Genomic DNA, 23,901 nt, shown 5'->3' on the forward strand with positions numbered 1-23,901 from the left:
GCAGCTGGCCGCGTCCCGGGGCTGGGGCTGCGTGGAGGACCTGCATGCCCCTCGGCTGGCGGTGCCGGGGCAGCTGCTCTGGACGGGGGAGCGGAGTGAAGCACCGCCGCCGGTGGCTCAGGCCAGGCTGATGGGCAGGAACAGGAAGGGCCACGCGTGGCACCTGCCAAGCAACGGTCAACTCCCACGGACCACACCTCACACCCTCCCAAGCTCTGCTCTCGGGCTGTCCTACCCAGAGCGCCTGCTTCCCAGGCACAGGGTCAGGCTTTTCCAGGTTCAGGTGGATGGTGTGAGGGTTCTTTGTGCTTCCTTGGTGACCAGTAAGGCCGGGCACCTCGGTCTAGTTTATGTATCCACCACACAGGCGGCTCTGTGCTGGAGTTTGTCCCTGAAGCCCCGGTGCAGCAGGCTGGCCCTGGGGGGAGGGGGGTGGGGCAGGGGGTGGGGACAGCAGAGCCGTGAGGAGGTGGGGCCTAGTGGGCATGAGGACACGGGGGCGCGGCCTCGAGGGGAAAGTGGGATCCCAGTGTCTTTATCTCCCCGCGTCCTGGATTGAAACCTCCAAGAGCGCGCCCGTCAGTGCGTGGCTCCCCCAGCGAGGGCAAGCTGGTTAGCACACCCACCCCACTGGGGTCGTTTTCCCATCGGCGGTGGGCTCCTCCCTGTTCAGGGATGCCTCCCTGAGCACTTGCTTCCTGAGTGTTTTCTGAAAGTCACTAGGAGCGAGCTGCGGCATGTGCTGGCCGTGTGCTCTGCGCTCAGGCTGGAGCGCCCTCCGGGATGGCCACCCCCCTGGCCGTGGTCCTCTTCCGCATGGACGTCCTCGCGTCCGGGCCTCAGGGCTCACCGAGCCCTTCTCCCTGCAGGGGGGCTCTGAGGGCCCCTTCTGTCCCCCCCAGCACCGTGCCAGCCCCCTGTGCCTTCCGTTTCTCTGGGGCCAGGGAGGGGGCACCCCGGTGGCCCAGCCCCATGTGTGGCCGGTCTTTGAGCCACGGCTGTGCCACAGGAATCGGCAGACTCTGTCGACTGAGCAGGTGCAGGCGTCTGGAGGGTGATTGTGACCTCCCTGCCACACGGGATGGCGGGCCCTGCAGGCTGGGGCCTCCGCCACCCCCACCGGCAGGCTGGCCTGTCAGGCACGAGCCACAGCAAGCCTGCGGCTGCGCCCCGCGCTCCGAGGCCACGGGCTGGGTGAGGCTCGCACCACGTCTGAGGCCAGGAGGAGCCCCGGCCTCTCACTGTGTCCGAGGCCTGAGGAAGCAGGGCTATCCTTTGGGGATTTGAGCAGGGGGCGGCTGTGTGCTGGGGACATCTCTCCTACCACAGGCCACACCGGGAGGGGCACGGCCATGTGCTCATAGCTGGGTTGTCATGGGTCTCGTTTGGGCTGTGTTTAACCACGCGTAGGGCATGCGGAGGGCAGCAACCGCCAGAGACCTGGCTTCCTTCATGTGGGGCTGGGGCCGCTGAGAGGCCCCGAAGCATCCCTATGCCCAGAGTGGACAGGAGACACTCGGCCAGGGCCAGGGACCTCAGGAGAGCCTCGGATAGGTCTGATCTTGGACCCCTGACACAGGGGCCTGCCTGTGGGGTCCAAGTCTGGATGCACAGGGAGCCGGCCAGTGCTGAGGGATGGGTGAGGGGCGACATGAAGGTGGACAGACAGCAGGGTCCCCTGATCAGGGTCCCCAGTCACCGCCAGGGTGACCTGTGGGGACAGGGAGCGGGGCAGATGTGTTGGCCGCAGGTGTGAGGCTGGTGGCCAGGTCTCCAGGGGAGGAGGGGCATGCAGATCTCCCCCAGGTGTGAGCTGAGGGCTGAGCACACAACAAGTGTCAGACAAAAACACGGCAATGCGGCTGAGGTCATTTTCCAACACAGAGCTTTTTTATTGTTCACAGGAGCCACACAAAGCACTGAGTATGAGACACAAACACACGGACGCTGCCTGGATGTCTAGAGCTACGCCTCAGGGAGAGGCCGAGGCCGAGGCCGACGCCTCTCGCAGTCTGGAAGCCTGAGGCCGAGGCGTGCACTGAGCACGGGGCTCGGGTCCCCCGTGCCAGGTCCTTTGGCAGGGGGCATGGGAGAAGCTCCCAGAAGCAGGCGGTGGCTAGATCTCTGCGGGCACACGGGAACCCGGCTGGGGTGTGGCCCAGCAGCCCCAGGGCAGATCGGAACGTCCACTGGCCTGTAGCCATCGCACCCGGAAGGCTGGAAGGCTGGGAGAGCTGGGAGAGCAGGTCTCGGCCACGTTCCTTGCTTGGTATTTGTCAATTACTAAACCCCAAGATATCAGCCAACAGGTTTTCAGACGCGGCCCTTGTGTGCTGATCATGAGCTAAGATGCTGCTTACCAAGCCTTCCCCAGCAGGGAAGGACCTCTCCCCACGGCACCTGGTACCAGGCGCAGGGCGACCACTGAGCTGGCCGGTACAGCAGGGCCAGAGCGGTGCTGTCTCCTGTTCCTTCCATGAGTTCCATTTCCCTCAGCTACGAGGAGACAAACAGACTCTCCCAGCCCCACACAGAGCCCTCACCCTCGGGATGTCGTGCGGGCGAGCATGGCGGCTCACCCGGAGCCTCGCCTCACACAAGCTCCGGGACAGGGCTGTGTGCACACTAGCAGGTTTTTCCATTTAATCTTCTGCACAATTAGACAAAATGGGATAGTTGGCTTTTTAGATCTGAGCAAAATAAATGATCCAGGCCGCTACTGAGAGCACAGTGTATTTACAATTAGCAAGGTCCCCACCCTGAGCGCACGGAGGACAAGGCCCGGGCTCCGGAGGCCCTGGGGGAGGGGAGCCTGGCTTCGACCCTGGGAGGGGAGGGGAGGGCCTCACCGTGCAGGTTGTGCTGCTCTTACAGAGACACTCAGCACAGCGAGTCCTCTTCTGGCGTGGAGTGGGGTGAAGGCTGAGGATATGTCTTATGTCTCGGGTGTCTCAGAAACGCAGAGAGGAAGGGGTGGAAGCAGCCTTCTTTCCTTCCCTGGACACTCGGGCCTCCAAGCGCCCTGGACGTCTCTGCCGTGGTGGGTGACCTGCCCGGCTGTCCACCTCCCTAGGGTCTACACCAGGAGCCAGTGGCGAAGCTGGAAGGAAACAAGCGTTGGTTCAGAAGGAGGCGGAAGCCACGTGGAGAGCGGCCGCCTGTGGTCCTGGGGCTTCCGCTGATCGCCTGCCACAGAGGAGCTCAGGGGCACTGATGCTCTCGAGGTGCCACAGAGGAGCTCAGGGGCACTGATGCTCTCGAGGGCAGGAGGGAAGCCATTGACGTTTATGAATCAGCCATTTCCTGGAGGAGAGCCTTGGGCCGCATCTGAGCCAGGGCAGGGCCTTGGCCGGGGTGCCCCGGGGAGCTGGCGCACGCTGGACACCAGCAGCTGGAGGGAAGATCTTCAGGACACACGTACATTCACGGCTGGCTTCCGCAGTGAAACCCCAATGTCTGCTGCTGACTCCCGAGTGGCCTGGAAACACACCCCACCCATCCCCCCACCCCTCCCCTCTGGACCCGACCATTTCTTGGGGTTCAAATCCTCCCTGAAGGAAGGATAGACTCTGCAGCCTGCAGTCTGCATGAGACCCCAAGGTCGGCAGGGAGCATCGGTGCTGATGCTCTTGGACAAGGAGGCCGCAGCGTGGGCAGCGCGGCTGCCGGAAAGCACCCGGACTCCTGGGCTCCGCAGAAGGCCAACAACTGTGCTCCAACATCCTCAAAACAAGAGCCTGTGGCCGGCGGTGGGAGCCATGCCTGCCTCCAGCCACCAGGGCTGGTGCTGGGAGAGTCACAGTTGCAGGGTGGCCCAGGGAATGAGTTCTTTTTTTTGTTTGTTTTTTTTTTTTGGGTCCGGTCGTGGGGCCTGAACTCTGGGCCTGGGTGCTGTCCCTCAGCTCTTCAGCTCAAGGCTAGCACTCTACCACTTGAGCCACAGCGCCACTTCCAGCTTTTTTCTTTTTGCTTATGTGGTGCTGAGGAATCGAACCCAGGGCCTCATGCATGCAAGGCAAGCGCTCTACCACTGAGCCACCTTCCCAGCCCCGAAGGGGACAAGTTCTTGAAAGCCCATTTCAGCCAGCAAAACGCTGCTGCAGTGGCTTGTACCTGCTGGCTCCAGGCCCACATGAAAGTGTAAATAGGGGATCACCTCCCTGACAAGAAGCAAGACCTCTACTGATCAGAACTCAAGAAGCACAGCCGCTCCCCAGCAAGCACAAGGCCCTGAACTCAAACTTCAGTACTGCCACACCAACAAAACCAGGAGTTTCATGGTTTGTTTCCGACCAGGGGTGCAGACAGCCCATGCACTGCAGTCACAGGGCGCTTCCCTACTGCCAGCTACCACCTGTCTGTTCTCTTACTCTTCCTACCATCTGTTACCTAAATCTATTTTCCATCAATACATGTATCCGCTTATCCTATCCTCTATCCATCCATCTATCTTTTCAGAATGGGTTAGGATGGTGTTTATTTTGAGGACAGGAGAGGGATGGGTGTGGGGGGGATCTGGTACAGGAGAGGGATGGACGGGGGGGATCTGGTACAGGAGAGGGATGGACGGGGGGGGATCTGGTACAGGAGAGGGATGGACGGGGGGGGGATCTGGTACAGGAGAGGGATGGGTGTGGGGGGGATCTGGTACAGGAGAGGGATGGACGGGGGGGGATCTGGTACAGGAGAGGGATGGATGGGGGGGATCTGGTACAGGAGTGGGATGGACGGGGGGGGATCTGGTACAGGAGAGGGATGGATGGGGGGATCTAGTACAGGAGAGGGAGGGATGGGGAGGGGGGGGAAGGTCTGGTTACTGTCAGCATTTAGCTTTCACATGCAGCATCCTGTGGCTTATTTCGTCATGTAGACAATGGCCACCTGTGGATAGTGACCAGAGTGTGCTCTGTTCCTGGACCCCTGAATGAAAAGAATTCCAAGTAAGGCCCAGGACAAATGCTCCCGACCGAGGGGAAAACACAGGACAGCCAAAGGCAAGATCATAATGTGTAGCTGCAAGGCCCCAGAACTGACGAAAACCACACACACAGATGCTGCCCACACACAGGAAGAAAGCCATCCCGTGCCTTGCAGCAAAGCCCTAATGCTGGGTGCGAAGCCCCCAGGCAGCCGGGCCAGCTGCACTGCGGGACGCCCGTCTGGGGTCAGGAACAAAGGCTCCGGGAGACCCTCAGGCCAGCCTGAGGCTGGGATGCGGAAAGAAAGGGAACGAGAAGAGGCTCGAGGTCACCCCAAGTGGGGCTGTCTCAAAGGGTTTTGGAAAAGCCAGAACATGACCCTAGAAGGCAAGATATTTATGTCAAAAGTGGAGGAAGTGAGACACACAAACCCCAGAATGTGGGCCACACAGAGTAATCAGCCCACAAAGCCAGCCACACTGTCTAACTTTGGGTTAACAAGGGAAATTTGGGTGACTGGATAACAATAGCACATTAATTGGCCGAGGGATATTTAAGTCCCTGTGATATTCTACAGGGGGTTGAGCTGATCAACTGTATCTCAATATTGATTAACTTCAAGTGAAATAGTCCCCAGCTTCAAGGATAACTATGAAAAGAATCAAATAAAGTGTAAATTCCAAGTAGGCAGAGAGCAGAAAACGAAGGAAAACAAACAAAGCCCTATTGGCAGAAAAGTAAATGTAAAAATGGGGCAAGCGTAACTAAGAGAAACAGCAAAATAAAGCTGCCATGTGTCAACCGTCAACAACAAATGCAAGCCGGTTCACCAGAAAGACCGGAGGACTACACTAGGTTCTAGTCCTACAATGGATACCTACGTGTTAAAATCACCAGGAGGCTAGGGCAATGGCTCAAGTAGCTAGTGCAGGGCTCCCACACACACACACACACACACTGTATTTCTGGCAAATGCAAAACAAGCCTGGTGCAGTCAAAGTCACCAGACAAATGGATCTTAGGTGGATGGAGAAGAGAATGATTTGGAACCCAAGTAGACCTCCCTTCCTCCTCTTGCTCCCCAGGGGTGGGCCGGCCCCTGCAGATCCTCGCGGTTGCTCAGCCCTCCCTCCCCCCACAAAGAGCCCACCAGACTCTTCCTCTCCACTTTCTCTGCTGCCCGCTGGCTGCCCTGTCCCTACACCCAGGTCTCAGTGGCCCAGGTGGGCACGCCTGACGGCTCCTCTGCACGAGTCCTCCTGGCTTCCTGGACTGTGGGGCAGGATGCGGTTCTCCGGATTGTTCCACAATTCCTGCAAGGCCCGCCCGGCGAGGTACTCACTGTGAACTGGCGCACCTCCCCTCTGTCCACAAGCTGGCGGTCCTTCTCGGGTGTGATGGCGTAGGCCAGTTTCTAAGAGAGAGTGCGGCTGTTGGCTTTTGCATGGTGGACGTGCAATAGGCCTGTGTCCGTGGGGCAGCAAACCTGTGACCCACTGACCCACAGCAAACCTGTGACCCACTGACCCACAGCAGCTTCACTGGACGAGCTCTGTGCGCCTAGAACAGGCCCGGGCTGGGAGCTCTGTGTGCACCTAGAACAGGCCCGGGCTGGGAGCTCTGTGTGCACCTAGAACAGGCCCGGGCTGGGAGCTCTGTGTGCACCTAGAACAGGCCGGGGCTGGGAGCTCTGTGTGCAGCTAGAACAGACCCGGGCTGGGAGCTCTGTGTGCACCTAGAACAGACCCAGGCTGGGAGCTCTGTGCACCTAGAACAGGCCCGGGCTGGGAGCTCTGTGTGCCTAGAACAGGCCCGGGCTGGGAGCTCTGTGCGCCTAGAACAGGCCCGGGCTGGGAGCTCTGTGTGCACCTAGAACAGACCCAGGCTGGGAGCTCTGTGCACCTAGAACAGGCCCGGGCTGGGAGCTCTGTGTGCCTAGAACAGGCCCGGGCTGGGAGCTCTGTGTGCACCTAGAACAGGCCCGGGCTGGGAGCTCTGTGTGGCCTAGAACAGGCCCGGGCTGGGAGCTCTGGTCAGCGCTCTGTGCCGGGCTCCGCCGAGGCTGTGTGGCCCCAGTGTGCAGTCCTTGCAGCCCATGAATGTTGTGACGGACCTCCTGCTGAGGCCAGGCAGCGGCTCCCAGGAGCCCAGAGAACCTGAGCACGTGGGGCCCTGCGCCTCCCACCACAGGAACGGCATCCTCATCTTCTCCAGCAATCACAGCACAGGTCAAACAGCAGACCCTCACACCGACTGTGAGACCCTCACACCGACTGTGGGACCCTCACACCGACTGTGAGACCCTCATACCGACTGTGAAACCCTCACACTGACTGTGAGACCCTCACACTGACTGAGACCCTCACACTGACTCTGAGACCCTCACACTGACTGTGAGACCCTCACACCGACTGTGAGACCCTCACACTGACTGTGGGACCCTCACACTGACTGTGAGACCCTCACACTGACTGTGAGACCCTCACACTGACTGACTGTGGGACCCTCACACTGACTGACTGTGAGACCCTCACACCGACTGTGAGACCCTCACACCGACTGTGGGACCCTCACACTGACTGACTGTGGGACCCTCACACTGACTGACTGTGAGACCCTCACACCGACTGTGGGACCCTCACACCGACTCTGAGACCCTCACACTGACTGTGAGACCCTCACACTGACTGTGAGACCCTCACACTGACTCTGAGACCCTCACACCGACTCTGAGACCCTCACACTGACTGTGAGACCCTCACACTGACTCTGAGACCCTCACACTGACTGACTCTGAGACCCTCACACTGACTGTGAGACCCTCACACTGACTCTGAGACCCTCACACTGACTGTGAGACCCTCACACTGACTCTGAGACCCTCACACTGACTGTGGGACCCTCACACTGACTGTGAGACCCTCACACCGACTGTGAGACCCTCACACTGACTGACTGTGAGACCCTCACACTGACTGTGAGACCCTCACACTGACTCTGAGACCCTCACACTGACTGTGAGACCCTCACACTGACTGTGAGACCCTCACACTGACTGACTGTGAGACCCTCACACTGACTCTGAGACCCTCACACTGACTCTGAGACCCTCACACTGACTGTGAGACCCTCACACTGACTGTGAGACCCTCACACTGACTGACTGTGAGACCCTCACACTGACTGACTGTGAGACCCTCACACTGACTCTGAGACCCTCACACTGACTGTGAGACCCTCACACTGACTGTGAGACCCTCACACTGACTCTGAGACCCTCACACTGACTGTGACACCCTCACACTGTGAGACCCTCACACTGACTGTGACACCCTCACACCGACTGTGAGACCCTCACACTGACTGACTGTGAGACCCTCACACCGACTGTGGGACCCTCACACCGACTCTGAGACCCTCACACTGACTGTGAGACCCTCACACTGACTGACTCTGAGACCCTCACACTGACTGTGAGACCCTCACACTGACTGTGAGACCCTCACACTGACTCTGAGACCCTCACACTGACTGTGGGACCCTCACACCGACTGTGAGACCCTCACACCGACTGTGAGACCCTCACACTGACTGTGGGACCCTCACACTGACTGTGGGACCCTCACACTGACTGTGAGACCCTCACACTGACTGTGAGACCCTCACACTGACTGACTGTGAGACCCTCACACTGACTGTGAGACCCTCACACTGACTGTGAGACCCACACACTGACTGTGAGACCCTCACACCGACTGTGAGACCCTCACACTGACTGACTGTGAGACCCTCACACTGACTCTGAGACCCTCACACTGACTGTGAGACCCTCACACTGACTGACTGTGAGACCCTCACACTGACTGTGAGACCCTCACACTGACTCTGAGACCCTCACACTGACTGTGAGACCCTCACACTGACTGTGAGACCCTCACACTGACTGTGAGACCCTCACACTGACTGACTGTGAGACCCTCACACCGACTGTGAGACCCTCACACCGACTGTGAGACCCTCACACTGACTGTGAGACCCTCACACTGACTGACTGTGAGACCCTCACACTGACTGTGAGACCCTCACACTGACTGTGAGACCCTCACACTGACTGACTGTGAGACCCTCACACTGACTGACTGTGAGACCCTCACACTGACTCTGAGACCCTCACACTGACTGACTGTGAGACCCTCACACTGACTGACTGTGAGACTCACACTGACTGTGAGACCCTCACACTGACTGACTGTGAGACTCTCACACTGACTGTGAGACCCTCACACTGACTCTGAGACCCTCACACTGACTGTGAGACCCTCACACCGACTGTGAGACCCTCACACTGACTGTGAGACCCTCACACTGACTGACTGTGAGACCCTCACACTGACTCTGAGACCCTCACACTGACTGTGAGACCCTCACACTGACTCTGAGACCCTCACACTGACTGACTGTGAGACCCTCACACTGACTCTGAGACCCTCACACTGACTGTGAGACCCTCACACTGACTCTGAGACCCTCACACTGACTGTGAGACCCTCACACTGACTGTGAGACCCTCACACCGACTGTGAGACCCTCACACTGACTGTGAGACCCTCACACTGACTGACTGTGAGACCCTCACACTGACTCTGAGACCCTCACACTGACTGTGAGACCCTCACACTGACTGTGAGACCCTCACACTGACTGTGAGACCCTCACACTGACTGTGAGACTCTCACACTGACTGTGGGACCCTTAACATTTTTTTCCAGGGGTAAATGCAGTGGAGTGGAGGAGCAGAAGGCAGCCTGAGCTCCGGCACCGTGTGTGTGTGTGTGTGTGTGTGTGTGTGTGTGTGTGTGTGTGTGAGTGTGAGTGTGTGAGTGTGTGTGAGTGTGTGTGTGAGTGTGTGTGTGTGCGTGCGCGCGTGCACACGTGTCTGGCTGCCTTGTGGCTTCTGCTCCACCATAGGTGGGTATGGCCTGCAGGGGGCTCAGGTCACCTTGGTGCCCCTGTGGTGGGCATCCCGCAGGGGAGGGAATGCAAGTGTTTGTGCACAGTGCAACACACGGAGAGATGTGGGTACAGACAGTCGCGTACAGAGACAAAGACATAGACGGGGACACAATAAAATATGTCCACTTACACTTGTGGATACACAAGGCACTTGCAGACACACTCATAAACACATGTGCAGACATGCAGATGTGCAAGTTCACACATGCATAAACACATATGCAGACAGTGCTTGCAGACACGCAGATGTGCAAGTTCACACACACGCAGGTACTGGGTACACACACAGAGGCAAATACAGGGACACACATGCAGACACAGGGACACACAGCACACAAGTCACAGGCACACACAGGGACACACTGGATGCTCACCCTCCTTTCTACACCAGTCAACTAGCCCTCTCCCTCCTCCCTCCCTCTCCCCTCCCTCCCTGCCCTGGTCATCCCCCTCCTCCCCTCCCTCTCCATCATAGTCCCCTCCCTCTCTATCCGGCCATCTCCCTCTTCCCCTCCCTCCTCCCCTCCCCCCTGCCCTGGTCATCCCCTTCCTCCCCTCCCTCCTCCCCTCCCCCCTGCCCTGGTCATCCCCCTCCTCCCCTCCCTCCTCCCCTCCCCCCTGCCCTGGTCATCCCCCTCCTCCCCTCCCTCCTCAGAGCTGAGCCAGGGAAGGACACCAGGGCTGGTGCGGGCCCGTGGGGGGTCAGAGTGTGGCGGCCGTCCCGACACCCACCTCTCGGAAGGAACCCGGCAGGCGGCAGAGCTTGTAGGTGGCGTAGATGGGCACCATGGCCATGGAGGAGGTGGCAATGGCCCAGCCCAGCACGTTGGCCCAGTCTGGGAAGACGTAGGCTCCATAGTGGGGCGGTCTGAAAGTCACAATGCTGACCACGACCACGAACTGAAACCGACAGCACAGGGGTCTCGCGGCCGCGCCAGGGCCGGGGCGCCGAGCCAAGGCGCAGCCTGCCAGCCACACCGCCCGAGAGCTAGGCCCCAGCCAGGGGCGGAGGGGCTGGGCCTGGCCCGGGGGAGCAGCTGCCCACGTCCCACCCCACCGTAGCCGGGCCTTGGCTGGAAATCTGAACAAAGCACAACTGGCCACGCCCTGAGCCTTGGTGAGAAGACCCAGAGCGCACAGCGGCCGTGGCTGAGGATGCGCGTGGCTGCCCGGCCCGGCACCTTCCGCACGGGCCTCCCTGTGAGGCTTGGCTCTGAGAACCCCTTCCGCCCTCCTCCCTGGTCCCGGGGAGGCCCAGGAGCAGAGGCCAGGCTCCCCCAGATGCCCTCCAGCATGGGCTTCCCAGCTCTGACCTGGAGGACACCCTATCCTCCCAATCTCGGCCTCCGAAGAGGGTTGGGATTACAGCCCTGGGCCACTGTGCCTGGCCCAGGGCCTAAATTCTAGCTCTGTCCTGGTGGCACAGGATCGAGGAAGGCCTCTCCTCCAACAGCAAGGCTGCACGAGAGCAGAACTCACTTTGACCTCAATGGGGGCCACGTGAGAACCCCCCAGGGCCCCAGGAGAAGGGAGAGCTGTCCTCTGGAGACCAGAGAGGCCATGGGCAGCCAGCTCCTGAGATGCCCTGATGTCAGTTGGGATGGCCGTGGCCTCAAGCTGTTGGGATGGGCATGGGGCAGGGCAGGGCAGGAGCAGGGGCAGGGAAGGGGCAGGAGAGGGACAAGGGCAGGGGAGGGCAGGGCAGGAGCAGGGGCAGGGGAGGGGCAGGGGAGGGGCAGGGGCAGGGCAGGGCAGGGGCAGGGGAGGGACAAGGGCAGGGGAGGGACAAGGGCAGGGGAGGGACAGGGGAGGTACAGGGGCAGGGCAGGGCAGGGGCAGGGCAGGGCAGGAGCAGGGGCAGGGGAGGGGCAGGGGCAGGGGTAGGAGCAGGGGCAGGGCAGGGCAGGGCAGGGCAGGGCAGGGCAGTGGCCGGGCAGGCGGTACTGAGGCCCTTACCAGGAGGAAGCAGGGGCTGACCAGCTTCCAGCACAGCCTCCAATACAGGTTGGGTCTCTGCCCGGTCATCTGCTTGATGTCCTCACTGAACTGCTGCACACCTGCGGGGGCAGGGCGGAGGGCTGACCACAGCCGTGTCCCGCAGCGCTGGACCACACCAGGTTCCTCGCAGGCCCCGCCCGGCAGGCCCCACGCTCTGGCCTCGCTGGCCTCGGGGCCCTGAGCTGTCGGCCCTCGCAAGGCTCTGGAGGCCGGCAAAGCCGCCCGCCCAGCCTGGCCTCCCTTCCTCCCTCTGCACGCGGTCTTTCTACCACTGGGAGAAAAGGTCACATGCACGTAACATAAAATGGACCAGTTCCGTGGCATTAAGTACAGTCCGGCAGCAGTGTGCCCACCAGGCCCACCTCCAGAATGTTCTCATCGTTCCAAACAGAAACTCTGTCCCAGTTCCACACCAGCTCCCAGGCCCAGCCCCTGAGCCCCTCCACAGTCCATCTCGGTGGACGCGGTCCTCCTGGGACCCGGGGTGGCTGTGTGCAGACTGGCTGACGTCGGTGAGCAAACGTCCTTCAGCTCCTTGCAAGGTGGAGCAGAATTCCTTCCCCTTTTAAGACTGAATAACACCCCGTTACTGCACACAGCCGTTTTCCTGTGGGAAGGTATTTCTAGAAATATAATAGGTGGTATCTCCTCACTAGAAGGACCAGCAGAACACTTTGGAAGTGTTTCTTTGTGGTGGTCTCTGACTCTCGGGAACCGAGAAGGTCTTGGCATTGCTCTCTCTTCCCCAGACCCAGCCCGGCTCTGACTCTGGGCAGGGTGCTGGCCCGCTCAGGGTGACCACTGCTGGCCTCACAGTCCCCTCAGAAAGACGGCTGCACTCAGAGTGCTCCCTCCACCCCCTCCCATCCTCAGAATGCAGGGGACCACGGCTGGCAGGTGCCAATGGCCAGTCCCCACCGTCTGATTCATGGTCTGGGCCAGGACGTGGGCTGGCCGGGGTGTGGGCAGGGAGGGTCTCGGAAGGACTGATGGTCCAGCCTCCTTCGCTGAAGATCTCTACACAGAACCCAGCTGAAGCCCCCAAAGCCCTTGCTGCAGGAGCGCCTGGATACCAGAACGGGCAACTCCCTTCTGCCAGGGCACACGGCCCCCCAAACTCTGCTCTCCCACACCCACCAAGATGGCCACATGGCACCACCAATCTGAGCACCATGGGCTGCAGTCGGCATGGCAGGACAGGCTTCTGAGATGCACGAGAGCCCCAACTCCAGCCTCTCGGCCTAGAACGCCTCTTTCTAGGGCAGCCCGGCTGGCCCCCCCTCCCGCCTCCGCCTTACCGTAGAACCAGGCCACCCCAATGGCCTCGATGAGGACACCGAAGAGGATGGACGTGCCAGCGGCAAAGTGGTCCAGCAGTGTGAAGACGTAGATGCCCCCCTGGAAGAGAGGGGGCGGCTGACCGGGACCCAGCGCGGAGGGCCCGCGGGGGGCTCCCCACAGACGTGCGTTTCTTACAAGATAACCACCCGCAGCCGAGTCACTCAATCCCAGCCTGACCCGTTTGGCTGGACACTGTCCATCACAGTGACAGACACATTTCCTCTCCTTTCCTCTCCCCGGCTCCAGACGCACAGACAGGTGCATGGTGGCTTTGTCCACCTCAGCGGGCCCGGCCCCTCACCCCCAGGGAGGCAGCGTTGGCAAAGGACCCTGACCACACTGCCCAGCACCAAGGCACCAGGACGAGAACAGGAACTGTACGTACGCTGGTGACACTGAGCGGGAACTGTACGTACGCTGGTGACACTGAGCGGGAACTGTACGTACGCTGGTGACACTGAGCGGGAACTGTACGTACGCTGGTGACACAGAGCGGGAACTGTACGTACGCTGGTGACACTGAGCGGGAACTGTACGTACGCTGGTGACACTGAGCGGGAACTGTACGTACGTTGGTGACACAGAGGAGGGACAGCAGGAAGGTAGCCAGGACGATGCCGAGTGTGAAGACCTCCCGGTGCCGGTGCAGCAGCTGGAACTCATCAATGAGCCCGGTGATCACCGACTCCATGCCGCCCATCTGAGGAGGAGCACACGGTTCCCCTGGAGACCCGGCCCTCAGGGAGCGGCCCTGCAGGGCCACCCCGGTCACAGCGAACCCACAGGGCAGGGGCGGTGCTGCATGGCCAAAACAGCTCCCGGGCTCTGTCCCGCTGTGCCCGGCCTCCCCAAGCACCGAGGGCCGCAGCCAGCCGACCATCGTGATGTGCCCCGTTCCCAGCACCCTGGCCGCCACCCAGGCAGCCTTCATGCCGGTGTGCAGGTGTGCAGCCCGTACCCTGCGAGAGCTGCTTGGGGGAAGCAGGGCTGTGGCCACGTGGGAGGTGATGTCTGTGGAGACGAGGCTCTGGCTGAGGCTCTCTGGAAAGCTAGTCTTGAGCCCCATGGTGGTGGGCTGGTGGCACGTGGCAGCCCAGGCACCCCGCCTGCCCCGTGCCGGGGCTCAGTGTGTGGGAAGGAGGAGCCCAAGCTACGCAGTGGGACGCCAGGAGGCAGACACCAGGCACTCCAGGCAGAATGGCCGGGCCAGGCCTCCCTGTGGGGGAGCAAAGCCACCCGCAGACAGGAAGGCCCTGCTGCCCCACCTTGGCTGCACCGTGGCCCCGGCCCTGCCTCTGGCTGCTGCCTCTGCTGCGTGCCGCCTACCCCCGCCCACAGGAGCCGCCGGTGTGCTAGAGCCCCACGGGCAGCTCTGTGCCCAGCACCTAAGACTGGGGATCATTTGGGGTGTTCTGACGTGTGCCAGGGCAGCGTGTGCCGGGGCAGGCAGACATGGGCGCTGCTGCCCACTGGGTCCAGCGGGGCCGCACAAGGCCCCGGCCACTTACAGCGCTGTCGATGCCCAGCGTGAGCAGCATGATGAAGAAGACCACAGCCCAGGCGGAGGAGAGCGGGAGCGTGGCGATGGCCTCGGGGTAGATGATGAAGATCAGGCCGGGCCCTGCGATCGGAAGCGGAGGGTGGCCCTGGGGCCTGGATCTCACGCCCACCGCCCAGTGCCCGCGGCTGCACAGCTGTCCAGCACTGCCAGTGGCCAGCTGACCAGACTCTCCCGGGAGTTCTCCTTCGGTGGGTTTAGTGATCACCTGGCCCAGGACTGTAGAAAACCCATCAGTGGGTGCCAGTCACCCCCAGCCTGGGTCCCCATCAGGCTGAGGGAGCCTGAGAAGAGCTGAGACCAAAACAGGAAACAGAGTCCCCAAGAATAGGCCCAGGCCTTTGTCTGTCCTGTGCTATGACACCCACATGCGCACAACACGAAACACACATGCACACACAAGTCTATGACCCACAAACACTACCACCAAACACACATGCACACACACAAATCCTATGACACACACACCCCACCACCAAACACACATGCACACACAAATCCTATGACATAAACACTACCACCAAACACACATGCACACACAAATCCTATGACATACAAACACTACCACCAAACACACATGCACACACAATCCTATGACATACAAACACTACCACCAAACACACATGCACACACAATCCTATGACATAAACACTACCACCAAACACACATGTACACACAATCCTATGACACACATCACCAAACACACATGCACACACAAATCCTATGACACACACACCCTATCACCAAACACACATGCACACACAAGTCTATGACACACAAACACTACCACCAAACACACATGCACACACACAAATCCTATGACACACACACCCCACCACCAAACACACATGCACACACAATCCTATGACATAAACACTACCACCAAACACACATGCACACACAAATCCTATGACACACACACCCCACCACCAAACACACATGCACACACACAAATTCTATGACACACCATCACCAAACACACATGCACACACAAATCCTATGACACACATCATCAAACACACATGCACACACAATCCTGACACATATACAGCATCACCAAACACACATGCACACACAAATGCAAGCATGATTGCATGTGTATACCCATACACACACATGGACACAAGTACACACGGGTATGCACACATCAAACACATCCTCATGGACAACCAGATACTCATACATTCAGCTATTTGAGTTTATCTACGGAACCAGAGCACCGCCAGCTCGAGAGCCTGCAAGCAGGGCAGGAAGCGGTGTCTGTGCTTCAGGCCGCGCACCAGCTCGGTGGGGCCTCCTGACTTCAAGTCCTGACAGGGGATTGGAAGCGTGGGGGGGGGGGGCAGGCGACACTGGGGCCTGAAAGAAGAGGCGCTAATCCGTCACCCTGGCGAGATGAGCACCAGCAGGTCAAGGCAGAGCCTCGTCTCAGATGTAACTGCTAGGAAGCAACTTGTGCTTCGGGTAACTCCCAGGACCAGGGGGCAGCTGGCGTATACAGGTGCCCCCAGGACACGCAATCTGCCCCAGCGTCTTCTAGGCCTCGCTGGAGAGGACCTGCGTCTCCCACTCAGGTGGGTGAATCTGGTGCCAGCCGACAGTGGCCCGGCCGGCCCCCCTCTACTGTAGAGGGTTCCCGCAGCCCAGGCTGCCCGGTGTACCAGGCAGTTTCCATTATGGGATGGGCGTGCACGCCAGCCTAACTAGGACTTGAATGAAGTCTTTCACACTGATGGTGCTCCTGTCTTTCGGTTCTACCCCTAAGTTGGCATTTCTCATCGAGGTGGGAGAGTCCGTGATAGGTGACATTTACTTTGCTCCTCTGACAATGCATAGAGCGACCCACTCTGTGCTCAGAGGTTAGCAGAGTTTTCACAACCGGTGGCTACTTATCATAATAAAGGGCAGGAGGCCGGGCAAAGATGCGTAAACCAACAAGCAAATTCCACTGCTCCGCGTTCATTTGCATTAACTTTCCTTCCTCCACTTTCCCTTTGGGCTTAGGGACCCTGCACTATCCCCAGCACTCTCCCCCAGGGAGGACCCTGCACGGTGGCCAGCACTCTCCCCCAGGGAGGACCCTGCACCATGGCCAGCACTCTCCCCCAGGGAGGACCCTGCACTATCCCCAGCACTCTCCCCCAGGGAGGACCCTGCACAGTCCCCAGCACTCTCCCCAGGGAGGACCCTGCACCATGGCCAGCACTCTCCCCCAGGGAGGACCCTGCACCATGGCCAGCACTCTCCCCCAGGGAGGACCTGCACCGTGGCCAGCGCTCTCCCTAGGGAGGACCCTGCACAGTCCCCAGCACCTTCCTTCAGGTGGAGCTGCCCGCTTGACTCTCTAGCCCTTGTGAAGCAAAGGTCAGTCGCACAGCAACCCAGAGACAAGGGGGTGGCCAAAATGGTCCTTTGCTCATGACGTGGGATGTGGCCATGGCCTCCTACAGCCCTTTCTTAACTCCAAGACCCAGGAAGAGATCGGGAGTGCCGGCATAGCTGTACAGGGCATGTCTGAGTCTAGGGGCAGCAGCTCTGCACTACAAAGCAGGCTGAAAGAGCCCAGGGGATGGGAGGGGACATGGGGGAGGGGACATGGAGGGAGGGGACCTGGGATGGGAGGGGACAGGGGATGGGAGGGGACCTGGGGGGAGGGGACAGGGGATGGGAGGGGATCTGGGGGGAGGGGACAGGGGATGGGAGGGGATCTGGGGGAAGGGGACCTGGGATGGGAGGGGACAGGGGATGGGAGGGGACATGGAGGGAGGGGACCTGGGATGGGAAGGGACAGGGGGATGGGAGGGGACATGGAGGGAGGGGACCTGGGATGGGAGGGGACCTGGGATGGGAGGGGACCTGGGATGGGAGGGGACAGGGGATGGGAGGGGACATGGAGGGAGGGGACCTGGGATGGGAGGGGACAGGGGGATGGGAGGGGACATGGAGGGAGGGGACCTGGGATGGGAGGGGACTTGGGATGGGAGGGGACAGGGGATGGGAGGGGACAGGGGATGGGAGGGGACAGGGGATGGGAGGGGACCTGGGATGGGAGGGGACAGGGGATAGGAGGGGACATGGATGGAGGGGACACAGGAATGGGCGCCCACCCCAGCCCAGGACCCAGTCTGGAGAAAATGGGCCTACTCCCTATCACCTGGCTGTGGAACAAGCTAGAAGCAGGGACATGGAGTCCCGCTGTCTGCTGAGCCCCAGGGCCCGCCCCTCCTCTCCACCTGCCCCGCCCTCCCGTGGGCTGCGGCTGGTGTGGTTTGTCCCACTCCAGTGAGCACCCACACCTCGTCCGGGCTCTCAGGAGTGAGTTAGCTCTGAGGTGGCGTGTGTGTGTGGACAGCCTCTGGAATGTCCCCAGAGGCTGCGGTGCTGCCGGCGTGGCCCCGGCGGCCCTGCCGACCAGACCCTGCCAGGGAGCGGACTGCGGAGGGGCGTGGCCCCGGCGGCTCAGCTGTCTGTGACAGCCAGGGAAGGCTGGCTAGCACACGTGGTTACAGAGCCAGGCCACTCCACACGCGTGGTCCAGCCTGCGCGTCTCCCATTCTCTACCGCTGGTCCTGAAGCCGAGCATGCCAGCGCCACCCCCAGAGCTCTGTAAGCCAAGTAAGATTCTCTCTTTATAAGGGGCCCGTCCCCTGGCATGTTGTCACAGCAGTAGAGAGCAACCCGAGGTCACACAGCAAAGCGCCCTAGCCTCAGCTACAACTTCCACTCAGTACTCAGGAGCTGGCCAGAAAAGGCAGGAGGTGGAGGGGGCGTCTCTATGATGACCCTCGGTCCAGTGTCTGACCGTGCAACCGGTCTGCAAGGAGCATGTGGCCAAGGACAGGCCTCGGACTGAACCTCCACTGCATCCACAAATGCAGCTGGGGGGGGACGGAGGGGCTGCAGCATGGGGGAGGGGCAGGGACGGAGGGGCTGCAGCATGGGGGAGGGGCAGGGCTGGGCCACACGTGATGGCTGCTCAGATGTCTTTGGACACACACTGGCCACTCTCTCGGATCCACATGGCTCAGGCCCCGTCCACCTGAGCAGGGTGGGGGTATGGTAGGGCAGGGCTTACCATCTGTGGCCACATCCCTGATGGGCACATTGTGCTTCTGGGCCATGTACCCCAGGAAGGAGAAGACCACGAAGCCGGAGGAGAAGCTCGTCAGAGAGTTGATGGCAGTAGTGATGATGGCATCCCTGCAGGACAAGATGGGTTGTTATGGTGCCAGCTGAACTGTGGCCCTGGGGGCGGAGCCGTGGCCCTGGGGGCGGAGCCATGGCCCTGGGGGCGGAGCCGTGGCCCTGGGGGCGGAGCCATGGCCCTGGGGGCGGAGCCATGCCCTGGGGGCGGAGCCGTGGCCCTGGGGGTGGAGCCATGGCCCTGGGGGCGGAGCCATGGCCCTGGGGGCGGAGCCATGCCCTGGGGGCGGAGCCGTGGCTCTGGGGGCGGAGCCGTGGCCCTGGGGGCAGAGCCATGGCCCTGGGGGCGGAGCCGTGGCCCTGGGGGCGGAGCCATGACCTGGGGGCGGAGCCGTGGCCCTGGGGGCGGAGCCATGGCCCTGGGGGCGGAGCCGTGGCCCTGGGGGCGGAGCCATGACCTGGGGGCGGAGCCGTGGCCCTGGGGGCGGAGCCATGGCCCTGGGGGTGTGGCCCTGAGGAGCTGAGCCACAGCCCCTGGCAAAGCAGCCATTCTTCTCCGTCTGCCGTGTTGGGGAGGGGGGTGTGGACAGGCTCGGAGGAGCAGCATGTCCCATGAGAGCACCGCCGGTTTGTGCCGCAGGCAGAGCCTGCCCAGGCCTCCTGGACCCTCAGCGCTCAGGGGGTGGACAGCCCGGTGGAACTGCCCGCGTGTCCCGCTGCCCACGGCATTGTCTCCCACACGGGTGCCCCTGCCCCTGAGGGCCGGCGGCAGCGCAGATTCTGTGCTGGTCCTGAGCGCGGCTGCATTTCTCACGCAAGCCTGGTGGCGCCGGTGCTGCCGGCTGGGGACCCCGCTGTGAGGGCTGAGGACATGAGGACAGAGAGCGAAGGCAAGCCGGGCGGGAGCCCGGGGGGCGGGGGGGGGGGCCCCCACATGCCTGTGCGGCCATCTGCAGTAAGGGCCAAGCCCCCTGCACGCCCCTGCTGTGCAGCCTCGGGCTGGGCCCTCCCCTGGCAGATGCCGGCCGGCGTGGACCGGAGGCTCGGGCAGAGCCCCAGAGCCTCAGAGCCCGCCCTCTGACCTCCCCGAGCTGGCTGAGAACTGGACTCTGTGTATTCAGCGCATCATTGTTTTTTTTTTTTTTGTCAGTCATGGGCCTGAACTCTGGGCCTGGGCGCTGTCCCTCAGCTCTTCAGCTCAAGGCTAGTGCTCTACTATTTGAGCCACAGCGACACTTCCAGCTTTTTCTGCTTTTGTGGTGCTGAGGAATCGAACCCAGGGCCTCATGCATGGGAGGCAAGTGCTCTACCCCTGAGCCACCTTCCCAGCCCTATTCAGTGCATTTTATCCTCATGATGCAAAAGTCAACACAATCCCATGCAAGTCAAGGAGAGCAGGCTGCAGATCTCATCCTGCCTCTCTTTCTGGGGGGATTTGCGGGGAGCACGTGGCTGCGGGTGAGCTGGGGGCTGCTGGCTGACCAGCTCGGGATCCGGGGTCTGGCCTGGGCTGGGGCAGTTCTTGAGCAGGGCTGCAGGAAGGGCCTGGCCAGACCCCGGGCACTGGAGCCAGAGCTGCTGGCTCCCCTGTGTGTCACCCCAGGCTTCTACCCTCCTGACAGTGAGCATCCAGACCCTGCGGGGAACCATCTGCTGCCAGCCGGCCGTGGCTCAGAGGTCAGGAGCGGTTTTTCCTCCAGGAACACAATATTTCAAAACTTTAGCCCTCCCTGCTAGCCGCAGTGCCCCATGGTTGGGCTCCCCGCCAAGGGGGCGGGGTTACCTATAGCAGTTGTTGGTGAACTTGTTGTAGCTGGAGAAGGCAATCAGCACTCCGAACCCGACGCCCAGGGAGAAGCAGACCTGGGTGGCAGCGTCTATCCACACCTGCCACGGCAGAGGGGAGACTGGTCAGAGACAGCCACTGCAGGGGCAGCGTCTATGAGCAGCCACACCGGCCGGCTCGCCTGTCCAGGTGACCCCTGGGCGGCCCACCGGCCGGCTCGCCTGTCCAGGTGACCCCTAGGCGGCCCACCGGCCGGCTGGCCTGTCCAGGTAGCTGCAGGCATGGCGTCAGTAGGAGTCAGCCTCCCACTCAGCACACCTCTCACTGAGTTGATGTCAACTGGAGAGCTCTGTGTGGCTGACTTGTTGGCAGACACTTTGCCCAGGCCACTGGCAGAACCCTGCTTAGGGACTCCCAGGGAGGGGCCCCACATGGCATCTTCCCTGGGTGCACATCTCCTCAAGCCTTGGAAACATCTCTTTCCTGATGTCTTCTTCCTAGCAGTCTGCTGATCGATCGATCGATCTATCTATCTATCCATCCATCCATCTCCTATCCATCTATAAATCATCTATAAGTCTAACTTCTCTATCAATCATCTATCTGTCTGTCTGTCTACCACCTATCCATCTGTCTGTCATCTATCAATCATCTGTATGTCTAGCTTATCTATCTTTCTGTCACTAGCAGTCATCCATCCATCTGCCTGTCATCTATCTCTGTCTGCCTCGCTCCTATCCATCTCCACTCCCAACTGCCCCTGCTGCAGCCCTGCATCTGTCCCCGAGGACTCCACACCTGGCCCTGGGCGTACTGCGCCTGCGCTGCCTGGCACCTTCCCACAGTCCTGCCCAGGCTCAGCCCGGCGGTGACCGCCCCCGCTGAGGGAGCCAGGCGCTCCTGCCAGCTGCCCCTTTGCAGCCAAGGGCCACGGCCGGGGCAGACTCACAGAGGCCTCACAGAGCCGGTGGAAGTCCACGCTCAGGTACGCCTTGATGCCCTCAATGGCTCCAGGAAGGGTGACGCCGCGCAGGAGCAGGGCCGTGAGGACCATGTAGGGCATGGTGGCTGTGATCCACACGACCTGAGCAGGGGAGAGTCCGCAGATTACAGCAGGGCCCTTGCTGGGTCTTCCCATCACCACGCACCCGGCCACGGTGTGTTGGTGGGCAGAGGCCCCGTGCCTCACCTTTCCGGAGGTCTTCACCCCCTTCCACAGGCTGAAGTAGAGCAGGACAATCACCAGCACCAGGCAGGCCGTGAGCTGCCACCGCGGGAGGCCCAGGTCGTCGATGCCGTGGCTCTGGTGGAGGTGCAGCACCCCGCGCCTGGAACGAGGAAGGGGGGGTTAGCCAGGCACGGTGTGAGCAGCTCCGCACCCAGAACTCGAGCTGACCAGCCGGGCCAGTCCTGGGCCCTGCCCTCAGCCCAGGCGGCAGAAAGCACCCGATCCGGTGGTACCAGAGACCCTGCTCTGAAAGATGCAGGACCAGTGAGCCGTGAGATGGACAGGGCTGGGCCGACTCGCTGGGGACCCCGTGGTAGGCTCACTCCTGACCGTGGCCCTGGTACCTGCATGGTGGAGCTGGGGGAGGAGGCACCCGGGGTTTGTAGAGACGCAGAAGCCAGACGGAGGTGCTGGTCCCCACAGGGCGTCCAGGACCCTCTGTGGGGTGGCAGAGGTGCACCCAGAGCAACACGCAGGCTTCCGGGGTGTGCCTTGAGCTTGGCGAGGACCCATCAGGATCACCGGTGGTCCATCCACCTTTGAGAGACTCCGTCCCAGAGGGCAGTGAGTAAGGTCAGAGGGATGGAGGACGGCGCCGATGGCCGGTGGACGCCCTGCCTGCAGGCCTGGCCCTCGGCACTTTCTCCAGTGCACTCGGCAAATCCTGGTGACGGCTTTGGGGGAGGGGCCCTGGCCCTGTGCAGCTCCTTTGGCAGACCAGGGCTGTGTCCAGGCCACTGTAACAGCTGCTTTGGCCGCTGGACGGTGGGGGACTCAGAAGCCGCTTCGGCCCACGCTTGTTTTAACAGCCTAGGTCCCTGACACGGAGCAGCAGACAGGTAGCAGGTGCCATACGCACCTTCACATCCAGGCCCACAACCAGACGCGGCAGGTTTGAAGCAGGGACAGGCCCGGGCACCCGGGGGCCTGTCAGGGGCCTGACCCCAGCAGAGGCCGCGGCTGGCCAGGCCGGCGCCTGGGGCCTCACGGAGCCGTCACTGTCTCCTCTCCGAGAGCTCAGGCAACACAGGTGCCGTGTGATGCAGTCCTGGGGTGCCCGGAGGTCAGCTGACCTGGAGGAGCTCCACGGAGCACCTGCTCAGTCACAACACTCCGCCTGTCCTGCCTGGCAGAAGGAATTCCAGCGTCCCCCTCCCCATCTCCTGTCTGCCCTGGGCTGCGGCCCCATTCTCCCCTCCCCCCGCAGCTCTAGTCCCCAGGATTCTTCACCAATGATGATCTACGACGGCAATGCCACAGAAGACTCGTGGGGGGTGAGGCAGGCCCGGGGGGGGGGGCTGAGGGTGCACAGTGTGTGAAGAAGATGCGCATTGTGCTGGGAGGGGGGAAGGGGGCACAGGGATGGAGAGACAAGGTGAACAGACGGAGCAGCGCACTTGCCAGACACCATGTTGAAATGAACCATGCGACCTGTGGGGGGGACAGGAGGGAAACACTGGGACGGAGCGAGGGAAGGGGTGGCATTGTCCAAAAAGAAACGCACTCTTTACCTGACTTGCGTGACTGAGGCCCTCGCCTTTCTAATAACAATAAAAACCATGTCTAAAAAGATGCTCACTATGAACTCTCCATACACAGCAAAAGCTGAGGTGCTGCAGCTCAGCAGCCAAGAGTGCAGGAAGGTGATGCTTGAAAGCTGGCTCCAAAGAAGGAATAGAAAGAGAACCAAAGAAGAGCAGGACAGACAGAAAAAATCAAGAAGACTTAAACCTGAATGTATTCATGATTATGGAATAAAAATTTCAATTGAAAGACATACATGCTCCAGGTGCCGGTGGCTCACGCCTGTCATCCTAGCTACTCGAGAGGCTGAGATCCCAGGATCACCATTTGAAGCCCACCTGGACAGGAGAACCTTTGAGTATCACTCTTATCTCCAGTGAATCAACAAAAA

The 23,901-nt window shown here is 61.0% G+C and overlaps 1 protein-coding gene across 1 annotated transcript in view; it reads right to left on the minus strand.

Annotated features, from left to right (window-relative positions):
• Nucleotides 1-1,871: 1,871 nt before the first annotated feature.
• Nucleotides 1,872-23,901, minus strand: part of Slc6a3 (solute carrier family 6 member 3) — a 38,953-nt gene continuing 16,923 nt past the window's right edge. The window contains exons 5-15 of the mRNA XM_070042130.1: nucleotides 21,948-22,086; nucleotides 21,708-21,842; nucleotides 20,756-20,859; nucleotides 18,905-19,029; nucleotides 14,780-14,892; nucleotides 13,843-13,971; nucleotides 13,229-13,328; nucleotides 11,889-11,989; nucleotides 10,665-10,832; nucleotides 6,262-6,333; nucleotides 1,872-3,100 (exon numbers count right to left, since the gene is read on the minus strand). Of these exons, the coding sequence (XP_069898231.1) occupies nucleotides 3,077-3,100; nucleotides 6,262-6,333; nucleotides 10,665-10,832; nucleotides 11,889-11,989; nucleotides 13,229-13,328; nucleotides 13,843-13,971; nucleotides 14,780-14,892; nucleotides 18,905-19,029; nucleotides 20,756-20,859; nucleotides 21,708-21,842; nucleotides 21,948-22,086 (1,210 nt within the window). The 3' untranslated portion in view covers nucleotides 1,872-3,076. The remainder of the gene's footprint in view (nucleotides 3,101-6,261; nucleotides 6,334-10,664; nucleotides 10,833-11,888; nucleotides 11,990-13,228; nucleotides 13,329-13,842; nucleotides 13,972-14,779; nucleotides 14,893-18,904; nucleotides 19,030-20,755; nucleotides 20,860-21,707; nucleotides 21,843-21,947; nucleotides 22,087-23,901) is intronic.

The sequence above is a fragment of the Dipodomys merriami genome, unplaced genomic scaffold (assembly GCF_024711535.1).
Source record: "Dipodomys merriami isolate MVZ:Mamm:240054 unplaced genomic scaffold, mDipMer1.0.p SCAF_32, whole genome shotgun sequence".
Classification (NCBI taxonomy): Eukaryota; Metazoa; Chordata; class Mammalia; order Rodentia; family Heteromyidae; genus Dipodomys; species Dipodomys merriami.